The sequence below is a fragment of the Plasmodium relictum genome (assembly GCF_900005765.1).
Source record: "Plasmodium relictum strain SGS1 genome assembly, chromosome: 6".
NCBI lineage: Eukaryota > Apicomplexa > Aconoidasida > Haemosporida > Plasmodiidae > Plasmodium > Plasmodium relictum.
In genome coordinates this window covers 42889-55956 of record NC_041684.1, presented here as the reverse complement: position 1 = coordinate 55956, position 13068 = coordinate 42889, and the positions used below count along the sequence as shown (strand labels likewise).

Here is a 13068-nt window from a genome sequence, read left to right as displayed (position 1 = left end):
TACCCATATAAAAAAAAATAAAATAAAAAATGAGTTGCGTTAATTTATAGTATTTATATTTAAAAAGAGTATATTTTTAACTTTTTCTATTTTAATTCTATTTATTTCTTTTTTTCTTATTTTATATTCCTATTTATGCAAAAACAAAATTTATATGTTTTTAATTAATTATAATATTTTTAATATTTCAAATACATCTTTTATTTATCAAATATTTTTACTAATATACTTTATTTAACTTTTCATATTTTTTTTCTTGTATCTCATTTTATTTTAAATGTATTTTTTTTTTTTTTTTTAATCTGTGTAATTTAAGATACACCCTATTTTTTTTTTTCTAAATTTGTGCTTGAATAGTAATTATTTCATTTGACATAAATAAAAAAATACTAGAAAAAAGAAATTACAAAAGTATAAGATATTTTTATTTCCGCTTTTTTTTTTTTTTTAAGTATAGAAAAAAAAAAAAAAATAATAATAATATAGTTATTAATATTTTATTTACTTATTTTATTTTATTTTTTTCTATGTTTACACCTTCACGTTTTTCAAAGTTATTAAATTCTGAGCATATTTTTTTTTTGATATTTCATATAGAATGTTGTATTATTGTTAGTTTTCTTTTTTATTTTTTTTAAAAAGTATGGTAATTGGATTTAAAAAGAAATGGTTCTTTTAATATTAGTAATATTTTTCCTTATAAATAAGAATATATTTTTTTTTTAACATAGCAAAATATCTTAATAAAATGTTTTATTTTTGTAAATTTTAAATTAAATTTTTCAGTATAAGCATATGTTTATGTAGGAAAAAAAAAAGAAAAAAGAGATAAAATAGAAATAATGATACGATAATATGTTTTTGATTAATAAATTATTTGTGAATAAACATGAATTAACATGTTTTTATACTAAATTAATCAGTAGAAATTATAATACAGGTGTTTATTCATCTAATATAAGTAGAATATTTAATCATATAAATGATAAATTAAAAAATGAAAAGGAAAAGGAAAATGTGAATAATTTAATACATATATATAGGAAGTATGAAAATGCTATATCAAATATAAATTATAATAAAATGTTAGGAAGAGATTTATCATATTGTATGAATATATTATCAAAAATAAAATACTTTAAAGAAAATGACTTTTGGTTAAAATGTAGTAACAAATTAATCAAAGGGAATATGATACATCGAATTAATGTACAAAGTTATTATTTGATTGCTAATTCCTTAAGCAAAGCTAGTGTGTTATATAATTTAGATTTAAAAATATATATTGAAAAAGAAGATAAGGAGATTGGGAAATTAGAGATTTTGCCTTTCATATATATTTTATATGATGGTTATATAAAATTAATAAAAAAAAATCATAAAATTTATCATAAAATTTATGATGAAATAGCTATTAGATTTCTTCTTGATACAGAGCACATGGATTTAGATAGTGTTAGTTGTACATTAAACTTATTTTCTAAATTAAATTTAGATGATTATAATATATTATTTTATTATTTTGCTGATTATTTTGTGTTCACAAAATTAAGAAATAAGAATAGTTATGATATGAGTCAACCTTTTACAAATAAAGAAATGAAATATTCAAAATCAAATAAGTATTCTTTAAAAAAACAAAAAATAAATTACTTTTTAGTAGATAAAAATAACATTTCAAAATTGGTTATTATTTTGCATTCATTAGTTAAGTCAAATACCGTTCATTTAGAATTTTTTTTCTATTGTTCTGAATATTTTGAAAAATATTTTAATTACTTAAATAATATTGATATTTGTAACATAATGTACAGCTTCTCAAAAAATAATTTTATGAACAAAAAGTATAATAAATTATCATTATTAAAAAGAGTGACCAATGCAAAGTTTGAGTATTATTTAAAATGTATTATAAAAAAAATAAATTTATATAAAAAATTTTATATCGAAGAACATGAAACGACTACTTTTGAAAACACGTATTCTTATTTAAAAAGCAATTATTCTTTAATAAATTTAAATAATGAAATATATGAAAAGAAATATTATAACTTATTATCGAGGTTAATAAATTACTTACAGAATGAAAATATTTTAAATGGTATTAATTCGATACAAATCTCTTCTTTAGCTCTTTCGATAGCAAAATTAAAATTAAATTCATTAGATATTTTTTACGCTTTTAACTATAAGGTACATTATTTATGGAAACATTTTTCGTTATATAGTATTGCAGACTTTTTATATGCAATAAATGAAAAAAATATATATGATGAACAAGTATCTCTGTTGTTGTATTATCAATTTATCAAGTTAATTCATAAAGCATATATTAATGCCTTGAATAATAATTCATTTCTAAAGGAAAATATAACACTCATAAAACAAAATGTTCAAGGTACTTATTTTATAGAAAAATCACGTAAAAAAATTTATTTTTTAAACGAAAAAGAATGTTCTTTAGTTATCAGGATTTTTCAATCATTTTCTAAATCAGATTTAATGAGTAGATTTACTTTTCTGAATAATGATATTGATGAGTACTTTCCTTATAATATCGATAATGTAATTAAACTAATTTCTAAAGATAAAAAGGATGAAAAAGAAAAAGAAACTAATAGAAAAGAAATTAATGATTTGAAAATTTTTTCTACTATAGATTTTAAGAATATTCAAAATAATAGCAAAAATTCTGAAAATAATTTTTGGATAAAATTAAATTCCTATCCAGATAGTTCATTTCCTATTTTTAACAATTTTGATAGGAATGCTAATTTACTTAAATTATATACTTTAAGTACCTTTTATTTTTGTATAAATCAACATTTTGATATGATAAGTTTTGAAAATAAATGTTTATTATGTTATTTTTCATTAAATATACCTCATTTTATATATCCTTTACCACTTAATCAAACAAAAGAAGAACTCAAAGATCCATTAGTTATAAATGATGATAAGGAGGATGTATATAATAACTTTTCTTTTATATATAAGAAAAAGAGAATTAACGATTTCAATTTTAATGTAACATTTTCTGCTAGGATATTGTTTCATATAGTATATCATATGAATCCTGAAAAACTTTGTGAAATAAGTATTAGGCAAATTTACACATGCTTTTTATGTTTGTATTTAAATATCATTAATATTCATGGAATATCAGAAAATCAGTTAACAAATTTAAAACAAAATGTATTACTATTTGATTTTATAAATTTTGAAAGTACTTCAAAAGAAAATTTTAGATATTTGAATTATTATATGGATAATTCTAATTTAGACACATTAGAAGATTTGAAAAATAATATAGTAAATAAAAGTATGAAGATATATGTTTCAAATAATAATATTATTTTATACCTATTTTCACTGAATGTTCTTAGGAAAATTAATAAATTTTTAGATTATGCAAAGGCAAAGAATTACCAACAGAATGAAATGGCCTTAACTTCAAGTAAACGACTTTTTTTTTTTTTTTCTTTTCATACAAAAATATGAATTCATTTTAATAATTTTTGTTAAATATAAAATATTTTTTAACATTATTTTTTAGAAACACATAATGAAGTTTATAATTGTTTAATACAAATAATAAACGGCTTGAATTATAAATATAAAAAAAATATAAGGCATACTTCTGAAGTGATAGTTGGTCCTTTTGTACTAGTAAAAAAAAAGCAAAACAAATAAAATAGAGAAAAAAAAGAAAATTTTAATTATCAATAAATATTTTAATATTAAAATGGAATATATATCTTATTTTATAAATATATATATTATTTTATTTTATTTTTTTTTTTTATTTAATAAAATTTATAGGATTGTGTCATTGAAGCTTAAAATTTTTCTATTCTATTTTATCAAGATTTATATTCCATATTTGAAATTATTCAAAGGTATCTATATAGAATTCTTATTATAGAATTAAATTGTTTAATTTTTAAAAATTAAAATTGTACAAAAATATATATTTAAATTAATTTTTAAATCCAATAAGTGAATAAAGTTTTGGTAACTGCTCTACAAATTAAAATGTTTTATTATATATATTTTAAATGAAAATAATATAAAAGAAAAATATAAAAATTAAAAATAAAATATGTTTAATGCTTTTCAACAAATTAGACATACAAAATATATATAAAAATTTTTTTAAAATACAAACTAAAAAAGTAATATATAAGTAGAAAAAAATGATTACATGCATGGAGGAAACACTACATATTATATGCATGTATTAATATATAACATTTTAAAAATAAATTTAGAAAAGACAATAATTTTTTTTAAAGTAAATTTAAAAAAATAAAAAAAAAAATTATAAAAGAGAAAGTTAATTAAAAAAAAAAAATAAAATAAATAATAAATACATAACAATTATAATAATATATAAATGATTAAAATATTCCTAATACTTTTATTTTTTATAAGAAAAATTATACATAAGAAAAAAAAGAATTTAAAAAATTATGTCCATCTAGAAGAGTGAAAATCCCATTCTCTTAAAATTGTTTGAGAATGATTGTCACATGAAAGCCAATGAAGTTTTTCTCCATTTTCACCAACTACTACAAGTTTTGGTAATCCTGTAATGGGAACACTTCCATTGGGTAATGATTCAGGATCTTCTCTAACTTCATATCTTTTTATTAAATGTTTTTTTAAATCACTATTGTAGGCAACAACAGCCCATGGTATATGTTTAATGTGTTCATTAAATTTTTCTTCATCTTTGTCTAAACTAACTAATATTATTTCAATTTTTTCTTTTGGTGTTGATGAATTAATTGACTTATAAAATTGTGTCAAAAATGGAGTAAAACTTCTACATTTTGCGTTTTCATGACTTGCAAAATAGAATGCAACTGATTTATTACGTAATTCATCTTTGGATATAGGTTTAAAGCATCCATTATAATCTCTTTTTAGAATATCATCATTTAGCTGCAAAATTCCTCCGTATGCCATTTCTTTTTTTTTATCTTCTAAAACTGCGTATCCACAAGGAGGTAAATGATGTGCACCACTAGTTATTTTATAACCACCAAGGCCTGTGTTATTTTCACCTAAATAGCAACCCTTTGAATATGTTACACTAGACTTAGGTCTATAAATTCTTGGCATTATTTATTTTGTTTTATTTTTTATATATATTACTTTATTTTTTATATATTAACTATTTAATTTAATTATTACTTTTGATTAGTGAAAAATTTAACAAATTACATAAAGTTATAAAAGTTGAATAAACATAAGTGACTATGTTAAATGAATTTTATGAGTATAGAGGAAGGAGAGAAAAAAAAGACATTAAAATATTTAAAGAAAAGTAAAAAAAATTGCAATAAGAAATAAAATTAAAATTAAAAATAAAATATTCGGAGAATAGGAAAATAATCAGAAATGATAGTTATAAAAAATAAAGTTACATATATACATATAATTTTTTATGATATATTTAAACGACTTTGATAATTTGTAATTGATTATAGAAAGTAACTATATCAAGGTAAATCCAAAATAAAAAATATATAAAATAAATTTTGGTATTAAAATTGTTCAGAAATTATAATTAATATTAAACCAGAAAAAAAAAAAAAAATAGCTAAATAAAATTCAAAATTTTTATTAAAAGAAAACTACGTCGTTAAAATGTTCATAACAATGGCGTATATATCCTTTATTTTTTTTTTTTTTTTAAAGTAGAAATGGATGTATTTTCAAAAAAAAAAATTTTGGATTTAAAAATACTATTAATATTATTTTCGGCGTTCATAAAATATATTTAGTTGTTCAGATTTTTTCTGTGTGCATCAAAAAAAAAGAAAAAAAAAAATGTGTGGCTATTTTATCCATATTTTACATATTTCATTTTTTTTTTTTTTTTTTGTATTTTTATAATGGAATTAATGATATTAAACAAATTTTTAGTAAATTTTAAGAATTTATTTTAAAAATATATCATTTTTTTTAATTTTTAATAATATAAAAAGGAAAAAAAAAATTTAAGATAGAAATTTTTTTTCTAATTTTACAAATTTTATTCAATTAAATTAGAAAATCATTTTTTTATATATTTTCTATATGACATAAATTTTAGTGGGTGACAAAAATTCCACGTAAAATATAGGAAATTTACATTTTAATTTTTAATTAATGAATAAAAGAATAATCATAGTTAATGTAAAATTTTTAAATGACAATTTTTTTACATTTTAATAAGTGTGTTAGCTGCATTGTATTAATTAAAATATATATATATATATTTAAAATGTAACAAATTTTATGTACATAAAATAACACAATATTTTTTGTGTTATTCAAAAAAAAAAAAAAAATATATTTATAAATATTTAATTCTCAAAAGATTTATCGTTTCATATATATTATATAATATATATATGGAAAAAAAATTCGGATTTATATTGGTTGTGGTATTCGCTTAATATTAGTATAATTTTTCATAATTTCCTTAAAATTAGTAATATAATTTAAAGAAAGAAAAAAAAAAATTAAATGTAAAAATTAGGAGTAAAAAATAAATGAAAAAATAGATAAAACATATATGTAAATGTATTTATTAGAACTAAAGCATAGTTAAAAAATGAGTTCAACAAATTCACAAAACAATTAAAATTTTTAAAAATGTTTAAAAAAGTTTATCTTCTTATATCTATGAATTATAATAATTCATTCCTCTTTTTATCTTTTGCTAAAACACATGAACTGTCTTTTAAGAGGAATATAAATTTTTATTTTGTAGAATTATATTAGGACTAATTATAAAAGCAAAATGATAAAACTAATGTATGATTATGTCCTTTTCATTATTAAAATTATTATATATCATTTAATGAATTAAATAAAAGAAGCATAGTTTATTTATATATCCTTCAAAATATTTTTAGGAAGATTATTTATTAATTTTTTAATAAAATATATTTATATATATTTATGAATACACTTTTTTTCTTAATATTTTATATTTTTATAATTTTTCTTATTATTTTTAGTGAAAATAATAAAGTTAGGACAATTTAAAGTTTTTTAAAAGTTCTTTGAAAGCTTTAATATTGATATTTGAATAATTATCATTTTCTTCTTTCATAGAATTTTTTTGAGTTAAATTTTTTTCTTGTATTATATTTTTCAGGATATTTCTTATTTTTTTTTGTTGGTTATAAAATTAGGAATTCTTTTAAAAAGAGAAATATTATTTCTTAGGGAGTTCCATACTTTTGATGAAAAATTCCTTTTATTAAATAAACTTTCTATTATTTTAAAATTTGAATGTTTATGATTATTTTTGTAACTATTATATTTGGATAAATTAATTTTCAAATTTGAATTATATGTCTCTTTTCCTTTTACATTTAATGCACTTTTCTTTAAAGTCAATCTATTATTATATATATGATTTGGTGTCTTTGTGTTGTTTTTATATTTTTTTCACTAATTTAATATTATGTTTTGTCGGAATATCTTTACTACATAAAGGTATACTTTTTCCGTTATTCATATTTGATAAGGAGTGTTTATTTTTATATTTTGTTTTTTCAGAATGATAATGAGTAAACAATTTAGGTTTTAAACATGGATTTACCTTATTATAGATATTCCAAAGATTATTGTTATATTTATGCTTTAAATGGAATAAAGTAATGTAATCTCTACTTTTTAAATTATATGAATTTTTGTTTTCTTTTTCATTAGTATTTTTCTTTTTTTTTCTTAGTTTTTTTTTTTTTTATATCTGAATATTCTTCATATTTGTTAGTGATAATTACTTTATTAACTTTATTAATATTATTAAAAGTATTTTTAAGTGAAGGTAAAATATTTTTATCTTTTCTTTAAAAAATTTATGTATTTTTTTTTCTTTCATGCTATTGATTAATTAAATGAATCTTTTCACTTATTTCATTTCTCCTAGAATGAATAAAACTTGCTGGCTCCTTTAAATTGTTTTTCTCATATTTGTTTTTATTTGACAATTCATGTTTAATTTAGTTATATAATTTTTTTTTTCATATATATCGTATTTCCAATATTTTTAAGATGCATAGACTTTGTTATTTATTTTTGTAACAAGTACGTTTGTTTTTAACTTACCAAAAAGTGGAGGATCTTTTTGTTGTAAAAAGTTTGATTCATATGTTTCTGTTGTTTTGACTGTGTTCTTTCTTAGAAGACAATTTTTTTTTTTTATTTTCTGTTTTTTGTTTAAGTTTTTTATTTTAAATTTAGAAGACTTTACACTGTTTGGTAAGTGTATAATGTTGCATTTATATATTATTTCCATTTTTTGATATTTTAATATATATTTTTGACATTCATGAAGCTTCTTAGCTAAATTTATTAATCTTATATATTTTTCTTCTAAAAAAGAAAAATTGCTCATATTAAAATATGCATATGTGTAATTTAATATTTTTTGTGAAATACACAGAATAACAATAAAAAAAGAAAGGAGTGATTTAATATAATATGATAAATAAAGAAAAAAAAAAACCTAAACAAATGGCATTAAAAATAAAAACCTAATTCAATGTGGTATTTTTTATTTTATCCTGTAAAAATATATAAAAAAAAAGTTTTAAACAAACTCTGTGATAATAATAAAGTTTTTGAGTATGCGTAACAGAAAGCATTTATAAAAGAATGAATTCTCACAAGATACTTTTAAAATAATTCTAAAAATATTTATAGATAATTATTTAAAGATAATAATACAATGTGTTCAATAAATATAAAAAGAAAAAAAGATTATGCATATATTTATAAAGACAAAAAAAGTATGAAAAATTTTAATGAAATATTTCAAATTTACATTAGAAAAATTATAAGAACTTAATATATGTGTATATAATTTTACAAGATGTTATTGTAATTATTAAATTATAATTTCATTTATATTATAATAAAAACAAAAGTGCATTGTAAATAAACAACATATAGTTAAATTATAAGAAAAATAATATTAAATAATGTTAAATTTTTTTTTTTTTATTAATATTTATATTAATGAATCAAGAGATATAAAAAAAAAAAAAAAATAATAAAATTGCATAATATATATAGTATGTATCCTTGTATATGTATTTATTTGGAATACACAATTTCAATATTTGAAAGGAAAAATTAAGAATAAAAATTTTATTTAAAAATATTTTACACATAAAAAATTAATAGAATATGTATATGTATTTTTTAAAATAAGAATAAAATAAAAAAGAGAAAAAAAAAATTTTTTTACTTTAAAATACTCAAAAAAATATGTATAAATATGCTTCTCTCTTTTAAATTACTTTTATATTTTGTGAAAATTAATATTAATGAATATTTAGAAACTTATTTTACTTTCATTTTTATCTCTAAAAATTTATGTTACCTTAGTAGGGTTTAATTACTTTCATAAATTTTCAATTTAAAATTATCTTATAAAATTGAAAATTCTATTTAATAAATAAAATTAAACATTCATTTTATTTTTTTATTGAGGTGTCATATTTGTGTAGATTTAATAAAATAAAAAAATTGCTATTTTTTTTTCTTTATTTAAGCATCAACTTTATTTTAACAAAGATTTCATATTTGATTCATTAACTGAAACACATTTAGGGCAAAACCAAGATTCGTTACAATCATTGTTTTCGTAATTCTGTATAATAAATAAAAACAAATATATAATATTCTTATTATTATAAAAAATGATGTTAATCTATTTAAAAATGATAGAATTCACATAAAAACTTTAAAAATAAAATTGTTTATTAGATTAAGAAAAAAAAAACTTACAACACATTCAAAGTGAAACCATTTATTACATGAATCACATCCAACCATTCCAAATTCACTTGAAGCTGATTCTCCTTTACTGCATATAGGGCAAATATCTTCTTCTACGTTATTTTCTACATAAACATCACAAAGTGAAGTATTATTTTCTTGTTTCATAGAATCATATATTGCATTTTTATTCTGAGTACAATTTAAAGAAATATTGTGAAATAACAAAAAAAAAAATAAGATTTTTTTATTTTTAAAATTAAAAAAAAATAAAATAATAATTTTTTTTTTTTTTTTTAACCTGTAACTGATTTTTCTCACAATTACTTAATGAATCATAAGGAATAGCATTTTTCCCCTTGGAATAATCATTTATACATCTTTCATTAATTTTTTTATTTGGACTATATTCTGATGTTAAATTTAATGAAGAATTAGTTTTTATTTGATTTACGTAATTTTTACCTTTATCCTCTGTTTTATTGCAAAGATCATTCAATTCTGATGAACGAATTTTATTTTCATAATTATTTTTAGCAGAAAATAAGCTTATTCTCATTTTCTGATTATTATTCTTGTCATTTAAATTTTTTAATGATTTGCTTGACGTATCATTTTCAATTTTATTTTTTTTTATTTTTTTACTTTTTTTAACTTTATCTGTACAAGTATTATATTCATTATATTTGTTTATGTTTTTTCGACTTAAATTTCTAGTTAAAAAATTTTCGTTTTCTTCTGTTTTCTGTCTATCAATATTATATGCTCCATAATGATAATTATTATAATTGGTTTTGTTTTTCATATTTATATTATAATCTTCTAATTCTGATGGTACATTTTTATTTTTATAAGAGTTATATAAATAAGGAGGTGATTCTCCACTCATTTCCATTTCTGTGTATAATTTATCATACTGTTTTTTTAATTTTTCATAATCATGTTTTATCATATATGATATCTGATTATTTATACATATTTTTTCCCTTAACAAGGCTATACATTGTTCTCTATCATTCATGATTTCATTTAGATAATTATTCAGTTCTTCTTCATTAAATTTATTTGAATCATTTTGATTTTCAGTTTCATCTTCATTTGAATTTATATATGTTTTTTCTAAATTTTTGTGAGATATATCACAATCTTTACTTTGTGTAGAATTTATTTTTTGGCTATTTTCTTTATTTTCAATGATGAATTCATTATTTGGTGTATTATCAAAAATTTTTATTTTTTTGATTGTTTTATCTTCATTATTATTTTCATTTATAACATTTTGTCTTTTTTCTCTTTTTTTTTTTTCATAATTATCTTTATTAATAATATCGCTTACATATTCTTTCTTTTCATTTTCATCATTAAGATGTATATCAAATTTATTTTCTTTCTTTTTATCTTCATCATTATATTCCCTTTTAGCATCTAATTTTATTTTTATGTTTTTATTATTATTACTATCATCAATCTGCACTTGAGTTAATTTCTTATTTTTAAAATTTTCTAAATTATTATCATAATTACAGGAATGCATATTCATATTTTCTTTTTTTTTATTTTCTTCATTTTCTTTTGATATATAATTATTATAAGAGTTTTGAGAGCTATTATTTATATTCATATTTTCATCTTCTATGTTCAGTATTTCTTTTTCTTTGACAAAATCATCAATATTTTTCATATAATTTGAAATATTTTCTTCACTCTTTTTTTCCTTCACATTTTTATATTCCATGCATTCATTATTTTCTTTTTTTTTTGGAATATCTTCAATAATATCATTTTTGATTGAATGTTCATTATTTGATTCATTGTTTGATTCTATATTAGATTCATCATTACTATATTTTAATTGTTTTTCTGATTTCTTTTTATGAATATCATTTAACTTTTCTAAATAAATTTCTTCTTTTTTTTCAATCATTTCATTAATATTATGTTCCTTTTTGTCTAATTCTTTCATAAGAAAAAGCAACCTATGTAAATATCCGGTTAAATGGCAAACGTTCTCCATGAAAACTTGAACTGGATCAGACATTTTTAGAATTATTTCTTTTTTTCATTATCTTAAACTAGTTTATAAAATTCTAAACAATTTAAAAAAATTATTTATACTTTTATCTTAATAGCTACTTATATATACTTATTTTTATAATCCTATAATTATAAAAAGAAAATCTAGAAATATTTTATAATAACTACAGTAAAATGTAATTATTAATATTTTAGCTATTAACACAATTACTATTATTTATACAAATTGTAAAAGTTATTCCTTAACCTATATTACTTACAAAAACATCTAAAATCGTTTAATATTCATTAATTTTTTTTTTTTTCTAATTATAAAGTATGCATATACTTTTTCTGGTATAATTTTAAATTAGAAAATTAATTATTGCTAATTCATAATTGTTCATAATAATTTGGTATCTTTTTAATATATTAAATAATTACTCTATTTAAAAATTTATTGCAAAAAAAATTATTACTCATAAATATTAAACAAATTATAAAATATCTGTCAATTCATAATTTTACCTTTCATTATTTATTTATTCTATTAACCAATTAAACTTTTAACATTTTTTTTTTTTAATTTTGAATTTTGTTCTGTCCTAAAAAAATATACTATCTGTTTCTTTTAATCATTTTTTTAGTAAAAAAAAAAAAAAAGAAATATTAAACATATAAAGAAAAATATATATATGAGGAATATAATCAAATAAATAAACTTTTTCTTTAAATGCCAATTAATATATGTTTAAGACAAAAAAAAAAAAAAAAAAAAGGCAGATGCATTATAAAAAATGAAATTAAATGATTAAACAAATGTGCTCATAGATTAAATTACATAAAATAAGTATGATAATATGCAATTTCTTTTTCTTAAATTTTAAAAATAATTTTTTTTTATAAATACGTATAAAAAATTTTAAATAAGATTATTTTTTTTTTACAATTTATTAACAATGACTGATTAGAAAAGAATATAAGAAAAATAAAAATTAAGTATTATTTAAAATAAGCATAAATAATATATTTTTCCCTCTTATTTTTTTTTAAATCTATTTTAAACTAATAAAATGACTTCTAAAAATTAAAAAAAGAAGTTTAAATTTTTTTTAAAATATAAAAAAATATTTTTACGGTTTTTTTTTTTTTTTACTCATATTTTTTCTTTTTTTTTTTTTTTTTAAAAAGAAAAATATTGATACTTCAAGTATATTTATGAATTTTAAATTTATAATTAATTTATATGAAAAAAGAAATTAT

The 13068-nt window shown here is 17.6% G+C and overlaps 3 protein-coding genes and 1 pseudogene across 3 annotated transcripts, besides 1 other annotated feature; 1 reads left to right on the top strand and 3 right to left on the bottom strand.

Annotated features, from left to right (window-relative positions):
* Nucleotides 1–855: 855 nt before the first annotated feature.
* On the top strand, nucleotides 856–3843 carry PRELSG_0601300 (conserved Plasmodium protein, unknown function; the record flags this gene model as incomplete). The annotated part of the gene is made up of 3 exons (XM_028675460.1): nucleotides 856–3457; nucleotides 3557–3669; nucleotides 3823–3843. The coding sequence occupies 3 exons, from the start codon at nucleotides 856–858 to the stop codon at nucleotides 3841–3843; spliced, it is 2736 nt and encodes a 911-aa protein (XP_028532046.1).
* Nucleotides 3844–4470: 627 nt separating this feature from the next.
* Nucleotides 4471–5127, bottom strand: TrxL1 (thioredoxin-like protein 1, putative; the record flags this gene model as incomplete). Its single annotated transcript, XM_028675459.1, has 1 exon — nucleotides 4471–5127. One exon carries the CDS (start codon nucleotides 5125–5127, stop codon nucleotides 4471–4473), a length of 657 nt encoding a protein of 218 aa, XP_028532045.1.
* Nucleotides 5128–6965: 1838 nt separating this feature from the next.
* Nucleotides 6966–8404, bottom strand: PRELSG_0601100 (annotated as a pseudogene).
* Nucleotides 6966–8404: a sequence feature (conserved Plasmodium protein, unknown function, pseudogene).
* Nucleotides 8405–9574: 1170 nt separating this feature from the next.
* PRELSG_0601000 (conserved Plasmodium protein, unknown function) lies at nucleotides 9575–11830 on the bottom strand (the record flags this gene model as incomplete). Its single annotated transcript, XM_028675458.1, has 3 exons — nucleotides 9575–9664; nucleotides 9802–9984; nucleotides 10094–11830. 3 exons carry the CDS (start codon nucleotides 11828–11830, stop codon nucleotides 9575–9577), a joined length of 2010 nt encoding a protein of 669 aa, XP_028532044.1.
* Between the last annotated feature and the right edge of the window lie 1238 nt (nucleotides 11831–13068).